At 36.0% G+C, this 23,384-nt stretch overlaps 1 protein-coding gene across 1 annotated transcript; it reads left to right on the top strand.

Moving 5' to 3' along the window:
- Positions 1–135: 135 nt before the first annotated feature.
- CENPK (centromere protein K) lies at positions 136–21,459 on the top strand (the record flags this gene model as incomplete). Its single annotated transcript, XM_080362530.1, has 10 exons — positions 136–244; positions 977–1,089; positions 2,599–2,700; positions 5,201–5,257; positions 8,427–8,499; positions 13,695–13,741; positions 14,974–15,056; positions 15,178–15,276; positions 15,556–15,697; positions 21,301–21,459. 10 exons carry the CDS (start codon positions 136–138, stop codon positions 21,457–21,459), a joined length of 984 nt encoding a protein of 327 aa, XP_080218656.1.
- Positions 21,460–23,384: the final 1,925 nt, after the last annotated feature.

Raw genomic sequence — 23,384 nt, 5'->3', positions numbered from 1 at the left:
TTCCCCAGCTCTCGCCACGCCCTGCGCCGGGCGCCCTGAAAGTGACGTCTCGGGGCGCAGCCAATAGTTGCGGAGCGCGCGCAGAGCGGGCTGAGAGCTGTGGGCGCCGAGCGCTGAGGGCCGAGAGGAGCCATCATGGTAACGGGCGCGGGGCGGGCGTCACCGGCCCGGGGGTCCTGGGCTGCGGCGGGCGGGCAGGCGGAGCCGCTTTTCTGTCCTGGAGCCCCGGCCGGGCTGGCTGCCGGTGGGGCCGCCGGGAGGGAAGGAAGGAAGGAAAGAAAGAAAGAAAGGGGCGGGCGGGCGGGCCGCGGGAGCGCTGCCTGTGGGGATCAGCCCCTTCCCCGTGTCCTCCCCTCGGGGCTGCAGTGCTGGGGGCTGTGCTAGGGCCGATGGGAGCTTCCGCCTGGTGTCTTTCGTGCCGTTGTTTGTATCTTGCCCTTTTAAAAAATATTTTTTAAGTTACTCATTAGAAGTCCCGGCTTTCTGGCTTTTCCCATCAGTTTTCCCTGGGCTGCTCTTACTTTCTCATCTCAATCTTCCTTTTATAGTTGTTGACGTGAAACATGACCCTTATTTGCTTGGTAATGGCATAAAACCCACAACACGCACTTGTCTCTGTGTCTATTTTTTACCTAATTACGGAGTTCTAAAATGAGGTGAGAAAGGACGTGTTGAAACACATCAAGAAAGACTTTGGTTTTCAGGCGTGGTGTACAAATAGAAGCCTAATTTTACATACAGAAACAAATAAAACTGCAAGCTACGAAGAGAAGAATCTGAACATGATACTTTGATGTATATACTTTGAGAGATAATTAATGGCACAATGTTAGGGACAAGAAGTCAGTTTGGCTTGTGCTACTGGGGCCTGTAGTATCTGTTTGTAATATGTACATTGTATAAAATCGAGCACGGAAATTTTGATGGTCAACAATAATAAAATCACTGTAATCATTTAAACTTTTTTTTTTTTTAGGTATGTGCTCAAAGGTTTATTTGTGTTCATGTGGACAGATTGCATTATTGCGGGCGGACACAGGAGAACAGGACTTTTTATTCCACTCAAAGACCCCTTTCAAATTTCCAAAGGTGTTTTGTTTCAGGCCCTCTTAGTTCTGCTGCTGCTGAGCCTAGTTGCCATGATGAAAATTCCCTGTTCAGGCTTTTTTCTTTGTTTTTCTCCTTGACAGTTTTTGGTCTGAGAAAAAAAAAAAAAAGTACATTGCATCTCAAGACTGCTTAATTTCTTTATTAGCCTTCTGTGGGGGACTTCGCTGGAGGCATTTCAGATGTCTTAATAAATTATGTGAAATAGTTCTCTTTTAAGTAGTGGAGCCATTCCAAGACTCCTAAGAAGACAGTAATTTTCCTTTGCAAAAACTGAACTGTGCCTGTTAGACCTTATCAGATTATGGCAAGCCAGATTTTCTAGTGTTCTGTTTTTAATTACAGATGCAACAACTTTGCCAGGAAGGCTTAGCAGAAGTATTGCTACCTTTCAGTTCTCTAGAGTACTTGCAGTCTCTAGTGAGATATTCTGATTTTTTCCTTAGCCACTCTGCTATGGTATACCTGAACTTTGGAGGTACTGGTTAAATATTTAATTCCCTTTAAATTATTTGGGTTTTCGTAATAAGTTTCTCTGATGCTGTGTTTTCTGAAGGTGAACAAAAGGTTGAGTTAGGAATTTGTGCATCATCAAGAAGGCAGAGATGTTTATTTCTTCTTTACACCTTTATCTTTGTTAATATCGCTTTTAAATCTCTACTTATTTGGTGAACTTAGTGATCCATTTAAGTATTTTTAAAGGCTTCCTGCATCTTGTACATCTAAGAAATTCCTGTTGGTTGTTTTAGCTTAAAAAAAAAAAATCCATTTGAGTGTCGTTTTTTACTTTCTTCTTTTCCCCTCGTAATTGCTGCTGTTGTTCGTTTATCTCTTTGTAGACTTAGATAGGATTAAATTTCTGAATTTGTATGTGTTTCTATCTGATCCAACAGTTTCTCCAACTTTTTCATTTAACTTTGGTTAATTTTTTTCCCTTGGCTGTCCTGATGCCCTCTTTCCTTTGTAGTCGGCCCATCTTTCAGGTTCTTTTGATTGGTTTTCTAGTAACCTCTGAGACACTTTTATTTGTTAATCAAAAAGATTCTGAGTTCAAGTTGTCTCAAGGAGAAATAGACTAGGACATTTATTGGAAGACAGAGCAGAACTAACTATGGTTAAGAACTTTGCAGGTATATAGAAGTGTGGATTTGTAGAAGTGAGGTTCTCTTCTTGTTTCTTTATTAAAGTTATCAGAAAATTTCTAAAAACCCACTATTGCAGATAATCAAAGCAGTTCTGAAAATTTGGGATTTTGTGATTTGATTTTAAAAAATGTTAATAGTGTCTTCAAATTTTATTATGATAATATGGTTAGCCAATTTTACAAAATGATTGAATGCTATCTGGAAATATAGGAGAGTTAACTGAAAGCTTCATATTCAAAGGGGTTGCTCTGTTAAGTATTTGACCTAAACTAACAGGTATGATTCAGTAACCTGTAAATAATTGTTGTAGATCTACATGATAACTGTTTTATTTGCTTGTTAATAGACTGAATGCATACAAGATATCATCAGCAACCCGGTTTCTTCCGTACATGCCAAGGAAGAACTCTTGCGTGAATGTGAGCGTATTTGGAAGCTTCTGGAAGAGGTATGCAAATCACAAGTGTTAGACTAGATTTGTTTTAGACTTTCGTTCCTCAGCATTTGTTTGTTCAACTCCCCAGCCTTCCCTGCATGCTTTCCCCACCTCCTCCAAAGAAACCACCTCAAAAAAAAAAAAAGAAAAAAAACCAGGGGCAGGCAGCAAGGAAAATAAAAGATCTTCAAAAAGGCCAAAGGTGGAACTGCTGTCAGGGGCGAAGAATGCCTTGAAGTGTCAAGCTTTGTTTATAGCATGCTGATGTTAAGATTTAGTTAAGCAGAATAAGAGTATATGTTAAAGCTAGGGAAAGTTAAACAACTGAGACTTGAGATCCTTTAGCCTCATGCAAGACGGGATTCACAAGTGTCATTCTCAAGTACTTTGGATCTTGAAGGAAAGAGAAAATGGGAGGCAAGAGAGGCTTAGAAGGACGATGTTGTTAGCATATGCTTATATAAGCTGACAGTTATGTCCTCAATAATAAAATTTATCTCTCTTGATGTATGGTCCAATATGCTGATAAAAACATTTTAGTGCAAGTTACTAATATTTTTATTTACAGACATCCCAGGAGAGAAAAACTTCTACCAGTTCTGAGGGAGTGCTATGCATCCTATAAGATTCTGCTGAGTCTGATGAAAACACATGTTTTAAATTATTTTTTGAGATTCTTACTTTCTTCACTCAATTTTATTTATTATTAAAGTTAACAATATTTTAATGCTATTTGCTTGACTTCTGAGTTGTAGCTTCAAACTTTAAAAAGTATTGGAAACTGAAGGAAAAATACTTCCAGACTTAAGGCAGAACAAAGTATAGACAACCCACAGTGCAGTGATTTTACGGAATTAGCTTTTGAAAGACTAATGTGAGTTTATATGTTGTTACGTGTAAACTTATCTTGGTATTGAACAGGTGGCAGGGAATCCTGTGTTTAGGTTTCTGGAGTACTGTAATAAATTATCAAAAGAAGTTTTGCTTCACAGCACTTCAAAGGATGCAAACTTTCATTGAAATTTTCAGATAAGAAGGGTCATTAGAATGTTTATTATTATGAATTTAATTGAAAATCTCTGATATCTTGTATGTCATTCCCAGCAGCCTCAAAACAATACAGGAAGTGATAATGTGTGTTATATTTGGAAGTTGATAAAAACAGTAGGATTTTTATTAATTTTGTGATTGTTGCATCCTGGATGCAAGCATGTTTCAGCAAAAAGTTTAAACAGCCAATAGTCATTGAATTAGCTCCTAGGTTATATGGTTTATGATGTGATGTTCCAACGATTGTGTGTCAGCTTTAGCAGATTTTATTGGAGAAATCCTGTATTGTGCTTTAGTTCCAAACACTATAAAACAAGAAGGAGCTTAGCAGGTGTCTCCCGATGAAGCCTGGGATATCTGTGGTGGCTTGAATTTCTGACTAGATATATATCCCATTGCAGTCATGGGAAGCTGATGTATTGCACTTCTAAAAATCAGAACTTTTCTGAAGTGCACAGTATATTGCTCTAAATGAGTGAAAACTAAAAATGTGTATTATAATGTGATTACTCAGGAGGGCCAGAATAGTAGCAGCAAGTGTGGTAACTTGTCAGCAGCTTCTCTATTCAGTACATGATTCTCCTTTCCTTGTTTCTCATGTTCGTCTGTTCAGTGTCTTTCCACTCACTTTTCTCTCATAACTTCCCTTTTTCTTCAAATCATACATCTTTTGTTAGCTGCTACTTTTCTACTTTGCAATTAATTGAAATTCTATTTTTTTTATTGTGGTTAGAGAAGTTCCTTTCTCCTAGGCTTCCTGTAGCAGAGACATAGGCATGGATTCCACAAATTCCTCTAAAATAATTAATATATTTGCAAGGTACAGTATGGAGCAGGAAAAAACTGAGACAGTTATACCCCCAAGCTGCCACCCCTCACCCATCACTCTGGGCCAATTACGAAATCAGAGTCTGGGGTGTCCCTTTTCTTCATTGGATCTCTTCATTTTCATCAGGTAGCCTGTCAATTAAAGCTCAGACCTTCAGTTGCTACTGTGCAAAATAAGTTCTTGACAACAGCCAAAACATTCTTCTGTTAGGTGTAGTTCTTTTCCTTTACTTATCTCCAGGTCACAGCTCCCATTCTAGGTCGAAGACTCTCAGGCCTCTTTTTTACTTTATAAAGCAGAAAGTTTCAAGGGTTCACAGCTTGCAGAAGTTAATGCTAAGCAAATTTACTTATTCTAAGCAAATTCTATGTTAGCAGTTTCTAAACAAATTCTACAAAAAGCAATATACTAAATAACTCAGTAAGCTAGGGCAGTCTATTCTCTAACAGTATGACTTCAAAATATTTCTTAATTTTGTGTTCTGAGTAAGGCTCTGATGTATGTGCTAGGAGCCAAGTCACAATTCCTTTATTCCTATATTAAACAACTTGTCGGAATTTATAAGCATTGCATTTCTTTCCTACAAAAGGGAGTGTAAGTAAACATTTTTTGGTTTGTTTGTTTTCTACGAAGTGTCAGAGCCAGATACTGCTTCTGGGAACGGAAACGCTGCTAAAATCGAATCCCAAGGTAATGTAGATTTTTTAAATTATTATTATTATTCTCGACAAATTATTTACTTTTCTGTGAATATATGGTATGTTTCCAATTCTTATTAACTTTGAAGCTGTATTCTGAAGTATGTGTCTAGCAAATACCGAGAAGTTGCATTTACATATAGCAAAAAGGTTACATAGAATCATAAAATCATAGGATCATTTGAATTGAAAGAGACCCTCAGGATCACTGAGTCCAACCATAACCTAACCTAACTCTAGCAATAAACCATGTCCCTAAGAACCTAATCTAAATGCCCTTTAAACACCACCTCCCTGGGCAGCCTGTTCCAATGCCTGACAACAGTTTCAGTTAAGAATTTTTTCCTAATCTCCCATCTAAACCTCCCCTGGCACAATTTGAGGCCATTTCCTCTTGTCCTCTCACTTGCTACCTGGGAGAAGGGACCTACACTCTCCATGCTACAACCTCCTTTCAGGTAGTTGTAGACAGTGATAAGGTCTCTCCTCAGCCTCCTTTTCTCCAGGCTGAACAGCCCCAGTTCCCTCAGTTGTTCCTCGTCAGACTTGTGCTCCAGGCCCCTCAGCAGCTGCACTGCCCTTCTCTGAACTCTCTCCAGCACCTCAATGTCTTTCTTATGATGAGGCATGATTCGAGGTGGGGCCTCACCAGTGCTGAGTACAGTGGCACAATCACTTTTCTAGTCCAGCTGGCCACGCTATTCCTGATACAAGACAGGCTGCTGTTGGCCTTTTTGGCCACCTGGGCACACTGCTGGCTCATGTTCAGCCGCTGTCAATCAACATTCCCAGATCCTTTTCTGCCAGGCACCTTTCCAGCCGCTCTTCCCCAAGTCTGTAGCGCTGCCTGGGGTTGTTGTGACAAAAGTGCAGGACCTGGCACTTGGCCTTGTAGGACCTCATACAATTGGCCTCAGACCACCAATCCAGCCAGTTCAGATCCCTCTGTATGGCCTTCCTACCTTCCAGCAGGTCAACACTCTCACCCAACTTGATGTTATCTGCAAACCTACTGAGGGTGCACTCAATCCCCTCATCCAGATCAACGATAAAGAGATTAAACAGAACTGGCCCCAAGACCGAGGCCTGGGAGGCTGTTCAGTTGTTTGTGTATTCTAAATGGGAATCTTTAAAACAGAATTTATATGAGGACCCCAGATTTGCAAGGTATAAACAGACGTTGGGCTGGTTACATGTAATATGTGGGTATTAAATCTCCATCTTATGTTACTTCAATTAGAGTATTCAAATGGTTAGTTCAATACACTTGACTAAATAATTAACCAAAAGAACACTTTGCTTCAGAGATTTATATATTGAATACATTCAGATACTTAATTACTATGCAATTACTGACATCTGCTAGTAATAAACTACATTCTAAACTTGTTAGGGAGTGGCTTAAAGATAAAGGACATGAATCCATGGAGCAGTTGCACGACCAGAGTTTGTTCTAAGAAGAGTTTTGTTCTAATGTTTGTTCTAATAAGAGTTGTGTTCTGATAAGTTAACGGTTTGTCATGATTTAGGAGCTTAGCATAACGAGGCCTCAATGCCTCAACAGGCCTCAGTGGAAACTGCTGGTCATTAGGAGAAATGGCAAGGGCACTGTGACCTTGACAAGTGTTGGAAACAACTTTGGGGAGGTGGGAGCTGAGGAGGCGCGAAACTCGCGCAGCTAGCTAGCCACAGGTAGGAGGGTCAGGCAAATGTAACCTTTGGATCTAAGCCAGTCAGCAGTTGACAAGTATGCATAATTACTGTAACCTGTATAAATAGGTGTCGTTAACAGCAATAAAGTTGAACAATGCGTTATCACTCACACTGAGTCGCCCTGGCTTGTTCCTCCGCATGAATAGTTCGCATGAACTATTATTTAATCAGAATAAAGAAATGAAGATGCATATTCAAATGCATAAAATACAATCTTTTTTCTTCTTGTATGACTCTGGATAAAATCCTATAAGTAGAAATAAATTTTGTATAACTTTGTGTGCAGGCTGAGGTTTTCACCTTTCTTTGCAGCTTTACTGCAGCACATCATACCCTTGTAATTAATACTTAAACTTCTGAGATATGCTTTTCTTGAAAACTGTCATAGCAAGATGGTGACTCAATGGATTTGTCTTTTGAAGATGCACTGTACTGAAGATGCACTTATTTTGAGTAGTCAAAAGCTAAACTTAGGTTGCCAGTTTTTGATATTTTTATTGTAAGAACCTGGCTTATGATTCTTAGCATATTTTTCTCTTTTTAGTTGATGTAAAGACAAATACAATCTGCAGTGCTTTTCTGATATGCTTGACCATATCAGCAGTACTTTTGTATTTAAAATTATGCTTGATTTCTTATCAGAATACTTGTAATATCGTATCAATATGTAATTTATAACGTATTAAAAAAAACTATAGGTGTAGTCCTTGGTTTCAGGAAGTGGAATAGTAATAACTAATGTATTCTTTCTTCAGAACATAGTAAGATAGTAAAATAAGTACATTTTTTAAAAATGTTTAGGGTTTTTTAATAAACTTTCCTGAACAGGTGGGACTTTTTTTGTTACTCCTATATTTTCAGTGATTACAGTGAACTAAAGCACTGGTTTTAAAGCATTTTTGTCGAGTTCACAGATGCAGTTTTGAGAGATTTATTTGGCTACTGTTATTTTTTTGGAAGCCAATCTTCTGTTTAGTCCTCACAAATCAGGCATTTAATCTTAAATTATGAATCAACCATGCATCTAAGAAGGAGTACGGATGTGAAGTATTGTCATTGCTTCTAGAGGCTTATCTTCAGTTGTGATCATTATCTGATAGTACAAATGAAAAGGAGAAAATGTCAACTCTATCTACTTCTGATTTCCTCCTTTTGGGGGAAAAGAAGTGTTTTTTGATCCCTGTGAGTGGTTTTGTAAATCTTTGGGAGGAATGAGTGGTCTATTGTAATAGATGCTATTTTGTTTTCTACTCTATAAACTTAATAACTGAGTTTCTATCTTATTTACTACTTATTCATTTGTCTATCTATTTATTTATTTTGCTTATTTATTTTACTGTCTTATTTTCTACTACTTTTTCTACTATTTTTTACTACTGTTTTTTTCTATCTTATTTTACTCCATTGCAACTCAAGACACTTCAAGAAATGCTTCTTTTCTTGTACAGCTTTCCTTGTTAATGACACGAGTGAGAGCTTTGTCAGTGGAATGTCGTGAATGGCACAACAGATGTCCTGAATGTAAGTATCTGTTTCCATCTAAGGTATACACATATAAATTTCTGTGAAGTCTCTTTCAATTAGGCACCTTAAACTGTGTGTATATATCAAATGTTTGCTGATTGTATTTTTATACTATAGCTACTTAAAAATTAAATACTCCCACAGTAGCATGTATGTTTCATTTCTATATTCTTTTTGCACTTGAGTTCTAAGTGAATTTAGAATTCTAAGTGAATTCTGCTATAGTTTAAAATTATTATTCTGGACAAAGAAATGCATGATTCATATCACCAGTCATCAGTAAGTTAAATGGAAAAATAACTGTTAGCAGATCTCCTAACACAAAAATAAAAGTTCATTATGCAGTGTCAATGGTTTTGATTGCAGGGTGACAATGAAACTGTGGCAGATGTATTGTTAACCTCCTCTCCCCCTTCTCCCTTTGGCTCCCCCTCTCTCCCCTTCCCACTAAGGACAGGCAATCGGGGGGGAAAGAAGGACAGAGAGAAGAGAGTTGGAAAAAATTAAAAATGTTTTACTAATGCTACTAATAAGAATAGAGAAAATAATACAAAATATACAAAACCAATCTTGAAAGTCTCAGCAACTGCAGAGCCGGCACCCAAAGTCCTGGATTGGACTCTGCAGCCAACCGAAGCTGGATTCAGTCTCTCACTAGGCCTCAGTTCGCAGGGACAACTAGCAAGGTCCTCTCCTAATGTTGGCCATAAGCAAAAAGGAAAAAGGGACAAGATCCTCATGATCTCCCACTTTTATATGAAGTATTCCTGTGAATGGGATGTTATACTCAGTTGGTCAGTTTCTTGGTCACCTGTTTCTCATTGCCCCTCTTGCGAGATGTCCATCCATGCTTATCAATAACTTCGCATTCCATTGCTATGTTTACCAAAACATGTGTCTGGTTCTCCAGGAAAATGCAGCTAATATGAAGGCTTTAGCTGACAGGTAAATTCACTAAAAGAGAAACTTGTTCTTAACCAAACCAGGACATGCTCTTAGCTTCAGGTTTCTCCTTTCTGCAATTGTTTCTTCTCCATCTTTCATTTGTATTTCCTTTTTAGGACGGAACTAAAAATGATTTTGTCTTCATTTTCTCTTTTAAGAATCTAAAATATATTTTTTTTTTCTTTGTAAGTCTTGCTAATAAACTAGCAATAATTTGCCCAGACATATTTTTAGCCATACCTCGTATGATTTTTTTTTATTAATACTTCACTTCACAAAAGTGAGCTGTATTGTGATGTACTAGCTGAAACTTGGATGCAAACCTTCAGCAATAAGCCCATTGCACCATAATAGAATATCTAGCTTGGATTTAAGAGGAATAATAGATTTCATGTCAAGAAAAGGTGGTAAAAGACACTTGAGTTTGTTTTAAAAACAAAGGAATCCAGATCATTTATTGATCTCGAGAAGTACAAACCACTGAGTCAAGTGGTAGCTCTTATATTTTTTGGGCATTATCAGTCAAAATATATGAATTCTTCAGTTTTTCAAAATTCTTTTTGTACATAAGCATCAGTTGTGACTGATTTCACTTTGCAAGGCTGATGTGGCCAGACACTGAAAATAAAACCATTCAGAATCTAAGTGTGAGTAAAGTAGTTTGTTTTTTCAGATGTCACACCTGGAGACTCCTAAAACAGTTTACACTACGCTATAAGTATTCTGGTCGCACCCACAGTTTTGTCTCCTGTGAAGAACCCATTAGCACATTTCAACCCAATAAAACTTGTTAATCTTAAAATGGATGCATTGACTAATTTGAATATTATTATGGCAGAGAGGCTTGATTTTTTTTGTTGTTGACAAATTATAGGAATGCATTTTAGACAGCAAATGGTCATTTCCAATACTTTGTCATTTGGCAAAACTGGGATGCATTTTCAGATTAACATTAAAGTCACTTCTCCAGCTTCTTTCAAAGCTCATGTACTTGCTGCCTATTGTGATCAAATAATATGAGCTAGAAAAAAAATCAAAATTTTTCTTTCTTAAAAATAGATATTGTTGCTCTGTTAGAATAAATTCATAGTTCATGTGCTTTGTAAACCCATCTCTAAGAATGGTCAGAAGCTTCTTAGAGGTATGTAGACCAAAAGTATGACATTGAATGAATTTACAAAATACTGGGTCTTGGCTGCTGCTCATGAATAAGCTGCTGGCTTAAGGCAAATGAATTGAAAGCACAGTTTTTTATCTGTGTAAGATACCTGGAGATTTTGGGTTTCCTTACTAAAATATGTAATTATTTTAAACATTAAGCTATTGATTAAAAACATTCTTGGGGCTTGACCTATTTTTATTGGCTTGCTGACTTGCTTTGCTCAACCATTACTTGTTCCCAGGTGATACGATTTATTATTAGAAATCTTAATTTTGTACTAGAGAAATGATGTATGTGTATTATAATGCAAATAGTATTTTGCAGCCAAAGCTTTGCCTTTTTGGCTACCATTCTGAGGGAGAAAAAAAAGAGTTGCTGCTAAGAATTTGAATACGATGTTCATATGAAAATCAGGAGTCTACTGTGCTTACATCTTCTTTGTCCACCTTGGCTCCTTTCTACCTACTGTTTGTTTTGAAGGAAACATTTGAAAACATTATCTGGATTTATCTAAATAGCAGAAATACTCATCTCAGACAATTTACTAATAGAGCATGAATGTCAGTCTGTCTTGTTACTTTGTTTTCTGCTTTTAGTAATAGCCAGCTTACTTCTTGTAAATGAGGGCCTGTCAGCATTTCAATTTTAAACTTTATTTTCAGAGGTTATAACTTGGCAGTTCTCTGTTTCTTTGGGCACAATATTGGCAAACAGACTTGAATCCACGATGCAAATTTTATTTTAGTGAAGTTTTTACTTGATTCTGTTATTCTTTCTCAATTTCTGATACTATTTTTGTAGCTCTAGAGCTGCTAAATCAGCTGAATTAAAATGTTTTAACAAGCGTTTGGCTTTTTGTCATGGTTTAACCCCAGCTGGCGACTAAGCCACCATACAGCTGCTTGCTCACACCCCCACAAACAGCTGCTTGCTCACTCCCTCCCCTACGGTGTGATGGGGAAGAGAATTAAAAAAAACCTGTTGATACAAATGGTTGACATACAGACAGCTTAATAGGACAGTAAAGGAAGATAAAATAATAACAATGATAAAAGAATACATAAAACGTGGTGCACAATGCAATTGCTCACCACTTGTGATGGATACAGAGCTCGTCCCCAAGCCCCCAGAGCCAACTCCCCTAGTTTATAGACTGAGCATGATGTTATATGGTGTGGAATATCCCTTTAGCCAGTTTGGATCAGCTGTCCTGGCTGTGCCCCCTCCAGGCTTCTCGTGTACCTCCTCATTGGCAGAGCATGGAAAGCTGAAAAGTCTGTGATTACCCATCAACAACTAAAACCATCAGTGTATTATCAACATTATCGTCATACTGAATCCAAAACACAGTGCTACACCAGCTACTAGGAAAAAAAATTAACCCTATGCCAGCTGAAATAAAAACAGAATTTGACTGTTAGCTTTGCAAAATAAGGAAGGAGAAGCAACCATAGAACAGTTGTGGTCTCTGCATGATTTTTATTTTCTTTGCAAAATGTCAGTATGCTGCCAAACTCCTCTTATTTTAATATGAGTATCTGTATAAATATGCATAGTAGTTGCTTTTCCATTCCGAACATCTGGTAGTATTTTGCTTAGTAATTGTACTATATATCACTAGGCAATTCTGTTTGACATTTGATTTTTGCAAGTGTAATGATTCATAACTGAAAAAGCTTTAACTGATAGTAGATGGAGCAACCTGTGTTCTTTACAATAGCAGCTGCCATAAATGTGTTGTCCCAGTGTCTTAGATCTGCACTGTCCCTTCACTAAATTAGAGTTAGTGATTTCTCTCCTAGGAAAGAAATCATGTCTACGTAGGATATTTGTGTTATTGAAGAAATCTTGCTCTAATAATTGCAAAGGCCACTACCTCCCACAGCTCTTAAATATAAGCTAAATTTGGGAGCACTCTACTCAAATTTTGTGTTGAGATCTAGAGAAAGTAATTCTCCTAAATAGAAGAGATTTTATTGAGACACATAACTTAAAACATTATGAACACAGTAGTTTTACGGAATTTTGTCTTGAAAAAAAACACTACTTTAAAAACTACTAACTAAGGGTTTCTCAAGGTTTATAGAGATAAAACCAATAAAGATACCTTACAAAAAAAAAAAAAGTACTTTTATCAATTTATGAAATTAACTGAATTGTATTTAGGTCATATTCAATGCTTTTATGAGAGGGTTAAGTGTTTTTCTTTTTGTTAAAATAAGAGCTTTTATTGAAGTAATCATTTTTAAGATTAGCCTTAGCTTGGACAAAAAATATCCCCATCGTATTAAGATTTAAATCTGTTAAAGCAGCTTTCAGTTCTACTATTAATAAATTCAAATGCTTTACTTTTTCAAAAGCCATACATTTATGCAGATGCTGCAAGCTGACATGGAACTGAGAATTGATTGAAGTCCATAGAAGGCTTTCAAATAAAAAAAATTCACTTTTTATTCTGAAAATCCATGAGCCTTTCGCAGAAGCATTTTGGGGAAATATTATCACATCCTTGAATAGTACTGTACTTTCCCTCAAGTACAACCCTTGCTCAGGGTTGGAGTTAAGACACTGGCCTTGCTGGGCCTTTAATCTCCCAACATGTAGCTATTCTTGTGAACAGTAAGATGAGTAACATGATTTTTAGGTTCTTTAAATCTGATAGGTTTTACAAACCTGATGAAGCATTTGTGAGGCTGTTTAACAAAGAGTTCAAGACTGGAAGAATTTGATTGTCCACACTGGTGTTGTTGGTGGAATCTCTTCCACTGGCAAAATCAGGCTTGCTTATCTTGGAGAATGAGTAGACTTCACATTTCAGTATTATGTACCTAAACTAATTCCAGTATAAAAAATAACTCAGAAGCTTTAATACCACACTTCTTTCAGTCCAATTTAACTTGCTGAAAAGTGACAGTAGCTTAGCCCAGCAGGACACCACAAAATGTGGTTAAGCTGCTGCTGGCAGCTACGCTACTTTTTTTAGGCACTACACAAGTTTCTCTCTAGCCAGGCTGCTTTTCAGTATGAATAAGTCTATATCATCCAATGTAAAAAAAAAAAAAAAAAAATTCATTTTATTTTTCAGTAATTTCTACCAATCCAGATGTACTGGTAAAATTAGGAAAACAAGAGGTAAGACTTTTTGTTTGTTAAAAGATAATTTTAAAAATGTTGAAAAAAATGAAAGTATGTAGAATTCCTGCATTTTCCTATGACTACTCCTGTGATGGACTACTGCTAAGATACTGTGTATGTTTCTTCAGGCATTGTTGTTGTTCTAATGTTTTCTAATGTATTATAACTACTAAAATTTCATGGTTGTAATGATCAATCTTTTAAACAAAAAGTTTTTACATATTGCATTTCATACTCGATAAAAAATAATGGAACATTATGTGTTACACAAAAAAGTGAGCATTCTTAGATTTAGAGTTCTGTGACAATAATTTAAAAATAAATTTTTGAGTTCTTCCAGCCTTGGAAGAAAGACCAAATCAAGAATGTCTTAGGGGTAGCTTTACAGTATAGTGATCGGACATATGTATGTGACATGACCTGAGAATATTCCTTTGGGTATGTCTTTAAAACTACTTTCTGGTTTTCTTCTTCCTAGCAGATTGTGTCCCTCTAGCATCACTCACAACAGGGAACCCAGCCACTGTTAACATTATTAACAAGTTACTTGGTTATATATTTTCAATTGACTTTTGTGCTATGGCATGTTTGATCTGATATTCCATTTTGTGGCCTATTTTGTTGAGGATTCCAAATTTTTTTCAGATGTTGCATGTATACAGCGTGTTCCCTTCTGTAGAATATTTTCAAAATTTTGATTTCTTTGAGCTAAAGATTGAAATTCTCGTAGTTTATACAGATGGAAACAAAATACGTCTAAATCATAGTTTTGTATTTTAGACCTGTAAACTATTAGAAATACTGCTTTGTAGAACATAATACACTAAGGAAAGACTTGACTCAGTCCAGTGCTATACATTTTATGTTGGTGCAATTAGCAGGGATTAGCAGCTGCAATGATTTAGACCGCACAGCTCTGGTGCTCTAGATGTTTTCTCCTCAGTCTTCCATCAGATGAGTAGTTCATGTGTGTGCTCCATAATCTGCTTCAGGTAAAGTCGACCATGTTGTTTTACAGAGCTTCAGTTAGACACTAATGAGCAGCTGGTGACAGTAATGTTTTAAATAGCTCCAACTGGATTTAAAAACAGTGTGTCACTATATAACCATGTTTCTTAAGAAATTACAGATAATTTTGGCCCTATTTACCAGATTTATAGATGTAACCTTACATAGAACAAATACTACAGGCTGGACTATCTGCAAACTGTAGGTTTTATTTTTTATAGTTGCAGAAAGTAGAGAATGATCTTAAAATGATGCTGTCAACAGTTGAGTCAAAGAATAGGCAACTGGAAGAAGATCTGAAAAGGTAATGTAATAATTTGGATTTATGGGTGCTGTAAGCTTTTTTACCACACATTATTTTGTTTTTTACTGTCCAGAAAAACTATTTATATGTTGTGCCATTTCCTACTTTTTATGTTTCAAAGAGAGCAGCGATGGCTTGAAGAACAGGAGCAGGTGGTAAATGCTCTTAATGGAATTGAACAAGAGATAAAAGCCCAAGTTGAAGAAATTTCCCAAAAAAGGTATTTCTGCAGTGCTGAGTTTTTATGTTGAAGAACTTAAATATCAACAAAAGCAAATGAGCAAGCAAACTCCTAGAACATACCCTTGTTTTGTTAAGTAGATCAAATAGTAACTCAGTAATTCATGTTTGAAACACAGAAAATACTGCTATCTGCTTATATCCTGTGATTCGAGATGCTGAACTTAAAACAATAGAAAGTAAGGCTCTTTTTAATTAAGAAGAACATTTTAATTACTAGATTGAATTTCATATTGTACTTCTATATTTTTACTATTAGCTCAAAAAAGGAATTATTGTGTGAGCTACAAAATAAGATGTTGCAACTAAAGACATTTAGGAAAGACCTCCTGAATACTTTCCATGAATTCCTAGAAGAACATTTTCCCCTTCCAAAGAAAGATGGAATTGCTGCAAACAAGGTAAGGTTTTCTCAATAACTATTAAATTTGGAATGTTCAGTTTCTATTTAATTAGATGCCATATCTCTTTAAAGTCACTAGTATAGAATTTGCAGTTATATTTTGAAATAAGTATATTTCTTACAGTTGATTCTTTAGGTTAAATTGGTATTTTCAGGTTCGTTTATATTATTTAATGGTGTTCCCAGCTGAGTATTTTCATTTTTAATGCATGTATCCTTTACCCAATGAGATGCATAGCAATGTATTGTATTTCTTACTGAACTGCAAGCTGTGCCAAACTTGGAAATGGTGAGGGGGTTCACTCCAGATTGTTCCACTTCCTTCTTCACTGGGCTAGGCAAGTGGATTCATATTTTCCTTGGCAAAGCAAATTTTAATTGTCTAACAATGTTTTTGGAACAATAATAAGGACAAGTGTTTATAATTACAATGTAGTTTGGAATGTTAGCCATCAGTTTCTGTTCAGGCAAACTAGGCCAAAAATTATGTGAAACTTTAGGGAAAAAAGGCAGTCACAGTATTTTGCATAATAAATTCAAAGTCTGCAATAAAAATAAACTTTTTACCGTTATTATTTGAAAGAATGGTTACAAAAAAGCTACAGAAAAGGCAGAGTTTGATTTTGATTTCAAATACACTTAATAATACAATAACATAAAGGATTTCTTTAATCCAGTTCCCTGTTATTTCAGACAACCACATAATATAATTTCTATAATATTATCATTGAGCTTCATTCTAAAACTAATTATTTTTGTTACTACTGTTTCTATTGGAGTTTGTTCTAGTACCTCAGTACTCTGGTCAGAGACTCCTAACTTCCAGTTTCAATTTATTCACGTTAAATATAGATCTGTATATTCTTATGCCAGTATTGTCCTTAGTATAGCTCTTTTTCTTTCTTGTATTTATTCTTCCTGATATGTTTCTAGACAGCAATCTTATACCCTCTTTCTTTGTTCTGGTAATTGAACTAGCAAAACTTTTTTCTTCTGTAAGATGTTTTTTTTCAATTCCCTGGCTTATCCTCAGGGTGCCCATTTTCTGTATTTGCATCCTCTTGGATTAATCTTGCTTGGAAACTGGTAAAACCCAATATTATTTAAAAAAACAACCTGTTTTTTCACAGAAGTGTATATTTTGCACATAAAAATAACAATTGGAACCTTCAAGGCATGATGTCCATTTTCAAATCTTATTCAGCCATCTTCAAGCATCTTTATTGTGTTTCATTCAGCCTAGTATCAAGATAAAGACAGAAAGACGGGCATTATTGAGCCTTAACTCCATGGTTTGCAAGGTTTCCATGGAGTAGGCAGCATGTCTGCTTTCTGTGGTTTGTGGCTTTCTGAAGGTGAGAATATTAAGACTGTGACTGGACAAAAGAAGCCAGAACTTGCTTTGGATTATTAAAAATCCAAATTTGCCTTTCACAAATTCTTTATTGCTTATATTCTTCTGTTCCAGAAGTGGAATTCGTCTAAGGTGCTGCATAGCTGTTTATATCTTAGGACTTAAGTTGACATGTTCAACAGCAGTGCTGAGTAAGCAGTCACCAGCTCTCTATTATCTGCTTTATTTTGTTGAATGTGAAGTGGATGGGGAAAAAGGATAAAATTCATAGAATCGTAGAATGTTCTGAGTTGGAAGGGACCCACAAGGGTCATTGAGTCCAGTTACTGTCCCTGCATGTGACAACCCCACAGTTCACATCATGTGTCTGAAGGTGTTGTCCAGTCTCTTCTTGAACACTGTCAGGCTTGGGGCTGTGACACCTCCCTGGGAGCCTGTTCCAGTGCTCCACCACCTTCTGGGTGAAGAACCTTTTGCTAATATCCAATTAAAACCTTAACATTTCATTTTAAATTTTTTTTTTTTTTTTAATAATTTTAGAATAATCAGGGACACCACACAACAGAATAAGCAGTTTTGTTGGCATTGCTGACTAAGGAATCCTTATCACTTTATAGGCAAATAGGTTTGGTTTGCTTGCTACAAATGAAAACAGGTTATTTTTGAATTATATCAATAACTTATTTTCTTTTTTTTTTCCACAGTTTTTAGTTATTCTATTTCTTAAGCTTGTCCAGTTTTTTAACTGAAGTCAGAGTAAGAATAAACAAATATTCATTAGTACATCATGAAAAAATATCAAGGCACTATGAATTTAAGTCAAGCTGTGTCAAATGTGCATTGTAAACATTTTTCTGAAGTTCACAAAATAATTTTATTTTTTCCTACAAGATCTTATTTGTAGAATGTTTTGCACTGTACTACATTATAAATATGATGTATTTGATTTTATGTAAAGGTAAACCTAGGTATATATACTATGATCACTTAAGATTAATATTTTAAAATACTTAGTTAAAAAAATGTTATATATAATGTATATGATATTGAACTGGTAGATTTAAGTACTACATTGTATTTCTGTCATCAATAAATCTGAGTAAAAGTCCTCAACTGTTTTATACTATGCAATCAAATAATTGTGTGATTATTTTTCTTTGTCAATTAACATTTTTCCTGACTATTTAGCTTTGAGTTTTTTTTAATTTGGCTGGGGGGGTGGTTATCTTTGCAGAATTCTTCTGAACAGCCAGCTGAACTGATAACACTGAATGAAATCATAGAGGTAAGACTTTTTTTTTTACATAGACATCCGAGGGATTTTTCAATGCTGAGAACTGATTATAATATACTAATAAGATAAAATACTGTATATGACATAGGGTTAAGATAGTTAATTGAAAAGCAGAATGTTTAAGAATGTTATGTCAGATTCCTATTTCAATTCCTATCAAATTAAACCCTCAATTTTTTAAAAGAGATGTGGGAATAGTTTCGATAACTAAATTTTCTCCTTAAGCTGGAGAATTAATATCCCTTATTTTTAATTTTGTAATCATTATTTTAAAGAAGTTTTGTGAGCCTTAGTGGCTCATGGGAGGGGAGAAATGCTACACTTAATAGAAAAATAATTGTTCCATTTCATGCTATATTTTGTACTGTTCAATAAACATTTTTCTGAAATTAATACAATAACAGTTATAAAATGACCAATTAATGTGTAGTCTTGTGTATTAACTGGATTATCTTCTCATGTGAGGAAATCAAATGAATGTGTTTCATGCATTTCTAATTGATTTTTATAAGTATGCCAGCATTGCTTAGTGCGTATTTTAATCACAGTGCAATTTATTAATTTGAATTGCAAAGCATAAATTTGAAGGAGCATTAAAAAATGTTTTCACTAGCGTTCCTTCTTGTCTTAAATGTAGCTTTTGAAGTGAGATTTCCTATTCCTCCTCAATCCTCACTCTTCAGACAGTTTAAGAACTTATGTGTAAGACCTCTCTGGGGGAAGAAGTTTTTTCCTGAGGGAAAACTTGATGAATAACAACTTTCTGGTATTAAGATGCTATGATCTGGTCACTATGACATTGTTGTACTTGAGTTTAAAGCCCAGACTTTGGGCTTACATCATTAAAATCATTTAACATGCTTCAAGTATCTCAGCATGCCTATTAATGCCAAATTAGGCAGAGCTTGAAAATAGATCAGAATTTAAAATAGCCACATTCTCTATGGAATTAAAAGTTTAAAGCTCTTCTAATGCTTTAAAATTACCCTTCATATTTTTCTGATATTGTTAATCTCAAAATGTGAACACATCCATGTAAAGTCTGATTTCCATTTGGAAGAATAAACTACTTCCAAAAATTCAGGCTTATTTTTAATTTTAACTATCTTGGCATAAACTGTCCATGTCCCTTATCTTTGTTTTATGGGAGGTGGTTTTTTTGTTGTTGTTGAGCAACTTGGTTCTAGCTTCAAGTGCCTGTTCAATTTCAAAAGTGTTTTCTTGCATACAGATAGTAGTTTCTTAAAGAGACATGCAAAGTCATTGTTGTATTATAATTACAGATTTAGGCTTTGCTGTTGTACAAGTGTAATTCATTCACAGAATTACAATCAGTGCATGTGTTCCTAACCATGGCTCCTCAGTCTCCATGTGTTTGTTAAATAATGAAAGTGTACATTTTAATAAATCCACTTTGACAAGGCAGCTGTATACGTTTGTATTATTTAGGTATATCAGTATATCAGCGGGCAAGCAGTAAGCTCTTTTCTCATGCAAGCCTCAGAATTTTTATTATACTAATTTTCATTGCAGTGATGAGCTGCAACTTTTTACAAATGTAGTAATTCTTTTCCTTGTACACAGTTTGAGGATTTTTCTTTTCTGCCTGAGAATTTAGGGAACTAGTTTGAGATTTGAAAGGCTGTTTACAATACCGATGTATGTAAGGTTACAGCCATAAAGGCTATTTTGGAATATCAAATGTCAGAAAAAACTAAGTAACAATTCATCTAAAATCATGCATTTGGACTAAATACTCAAAATCAGAGCAGATAAGTACAAAAGATGTAAATTGGAACAATTATTTTGAATGTTCTGAAAAATAACAGTATTTTTTTAAATAGCAGTGATTGAAAAAGGAGTGAAATCTGGTAGTGCAGATTTTGAGCTTTTCTTCAGCAATAAAGAGACAATATTTGGTGCCTACTGAAACTGGGAAAGCTATAACATTTAGAAGTTCTGAGTAGCAAGATTAAATATCTGGGATGAATATGGAGAGAACACCATGGGGTGGGTAATATTATTTAATCCATAATGTGTAAAGTATTCCCCATGAGCAATACTATACGGGCATATTCTTGGTCTCCAAGACAGAAAAACTATGTCAAAACTGACTTTTGTTTTTAACTCCACTAACTAAGTCTGTATTTAGATAAGGAACAAAGAATTGAGAAAGTATCAAGAGGAGCTGAATTGTTGTAAGGTGCTCGCTTGCCATGCCTAAACATGAAGTAATATTAAGAATTTGGATAATCCATTTATGAGATAAGCAGAAAGATTTTATTTGCAAGCATAATGAAGCTAAAGTAGGACTATGATGTTTAATTTTTCGAAGGTGCAAGCTTATTTTGAACATTACCTACAGAAGGACACAAAATACAGGAAAAAAAAATTCTCAGTCTAAGAAGATAGGTATGTTTTTAGCTCATTAGTGAGATGAAATTTAGAAAAATTGTAAGATGGACATTCTTCTCTGCTAAAATCTGAAAGAGTGAGGGAGAAATACTATTTGTTGATACTAATTCATAGTTTGAGGCGATTCCCAACAATCTAGCTTTTCCCTCTTACTTAATGCTTCTAATCTTAAATTAACAGATACCAATTTAAAGATGAATTATAGAAGGATTTACCACTTTCATGTGCAGATTTTTTAGATATTTACAGTTACACTATCTAAAATCTACTAAGAATTTTGACAGATAGTAAAAAGCTTAGTCTGGATAAAAGGAGAATTCAGGTTCTAATTTTTACATCAAAAAAGCTGTAATGAAGTTAATGGGAAGTTCTTTGTTTTACCTTGGCCAGGTCTTGTACTTCTCCTGTAGGCTTGTGTTTCTTATATTGCCTAAGTAAGTGTCTCATTACAATAATTTGTACAAATTTTCCTAAGGAGATAAAAATCTAGCTGTTTTGTTAATTTCCTAAATTTCCTAATTTCGTTTTTGTCTTCCAGATTCTTGTTAGCAAATTAATGGACACACCACATGAACCCTATGTAACAATCAATGACTCATTCTGGGTACCTTATATTGAGCTGCTGCTGCGATATGGAGTAGTCCTGAGACATCCAGAAGATCCAAAGAGAATACGCCTCGAAGCCTTTCACATGTAGCGTGTTTACCTTATAACATAACAGAGCACCAGTACTCTTAGGGGCTAAGACATACATTTTATTCTAAGCTTTTTTAAAAATCAGTACCTTTTTGGTATATAATTTTATTATTTTATTTAATATATTGTGTGCTTTGCCATAGGAAAATAAGACAAAATTTTATGGTTTATGTACTTTTAAGTGCTCACAGTTACAGTTAGCTTTCAGTTTTATGGCAAGTGATGCCAAGATTTCCATTGTGGAGGTTTTTATCAGCTGCTTAATAAGATGCAAATGCAGGTAATAGACAAAGTAAAGAAGTTTAACAGTCCTTTCTACTTTAAAAATTATGCTGCATACATGACTTTTCAATGTTTATTTCTTAGATTGTTTTAACGCTTCTCAATTTCCATTAGTATTTTGTTGTATTCTGTAGAGATAAATCTTGAAATAACAGCTCCTTCTGTACATCGTCTTACAAACATTTGGAACTAACAGTGAAGTATCATCTCAAGAATGTGTTGTTCTGGTTTTTTCTAGAGCCTTTGCAACAAATTTATTGGTTTTAAGATAAACACTTAGGAAAGCCAACACATCTTTCTGTGCAAAGGGCTGCAGATGTTCAGTGTGCAACTGTACAGCTGCATGCTTCCTAAACAGCCCATATTGTGTTAGATACTGTTAAGCAAAACAGCATGTCTGCACTTGTTCAGATCTAGTTTATCAAGATTTATAGCAGATCTCTGTTCTTGATGTAGACATTTACCTTTGAATAAACGGTGGCATACTGTGTTGTACTAATCTGCTTTTCTTATAGCTCTCATTATTGTAGTCCATGGGAGCACAAAATTCTACTCGTGTGTATTTTATGGAGTCTATAACCTTGGAAAATAGAATATGCCTTTTATTAACCAGATTTCAGTTTATTGATGTAGGAACTATAATGATTTTTCAATTCAGAAAAATAAACAGTTGTATAGAATCATTGAATGGTTTGTGTTGGAAAGGACCTTAAAAATTACAGAATCACAGAATGTTTAGGGATTGGAAGGAACCTTGAAAGATCATCTAGTTCCAACCCCCCTGCTATGGGCAGGGACACCTTCCACTAGACCAGGTTGCTCAAAGCCCCGGACAGTATGGCCTTGAACACTTCCAGGGATGGGGCATCCACAGCTTCTCTGGGCAGCCTGTGCCAGTGCCTCACCAGCCTCACAGTAAATAATTTCTTTCTTGTACCTGATATGAATCTACCCTCTTTCCATTTAAAACTGTTATACCTCATCCTGTCGCTACACTTTCTGATAAATAGGCTCTCTCCATCTTTCCTGTAGGCTCCTTTGGAGTCCTGAAAGGCTGCAATAAGGTCTCCCTGTAGCCTTCTCTTCTCCAGGCTGAACAACCCCAGCTCTCTCAGCCTGTCCTTACAGCAGAGCTGTTCCAGCCTCTGATCATTTCTGTGGCTCCTCTGGCCCCTCTCCAACAGGTCCATGTCTTTCCTGTACTGAGGGCTCCAGAGCTGGACACAGGACTCCAGGTGGGTCTCACCAGAGCAGAGCAGAGGGGCAGAATCACCTCCCTAGATCTGCTGGACATGCTGCTTTAGATGCAGCCCAAGATATGATTTGCCTTCTGGACTGTGAGTGCACATTGCCGGCTCATGTCCAATCTTTCATCCACCAGCACCCCCAAGTCCTTCTCAGCAGGGCTGCTCTCAATGCCTTCATCCCCCAACTTGTATTGATACGGGGGGTTGCCCTGATCCAGGTATAGAACCTTGCACTTGGCCTTGTTGAACCTCATGAGATTCACATGGCCCACTTCTCAAGCTTATCCAGGTCCCTCTGGATGGCATTCTGTCCCTCAGGAGTGTCAACTGCACTGCTCAGCTTGGTGTCACCTGCAAACTTGCTTAGCGTGTTCAAATCAAATGCTTTGCACAAGTC

This window comes from Nesoenas mayeri (genome assembly GCF_963082525.1).
Source record: "Nesoenas mayeri genome assembly, chromosome: Z".
In the NCBI taxonomy this organism is placed as follows: Eukaryota; Metazoa; Chordata; class Aves; order Columbiformes; family Columbidae; genus Nesoenas; species Nesoenas mayeri.
The sequence above is the reverse complement of the archived record's forward strand: the minus strand, read 5'-3'. Positions and strand labels throughout refer to the sequence as shown.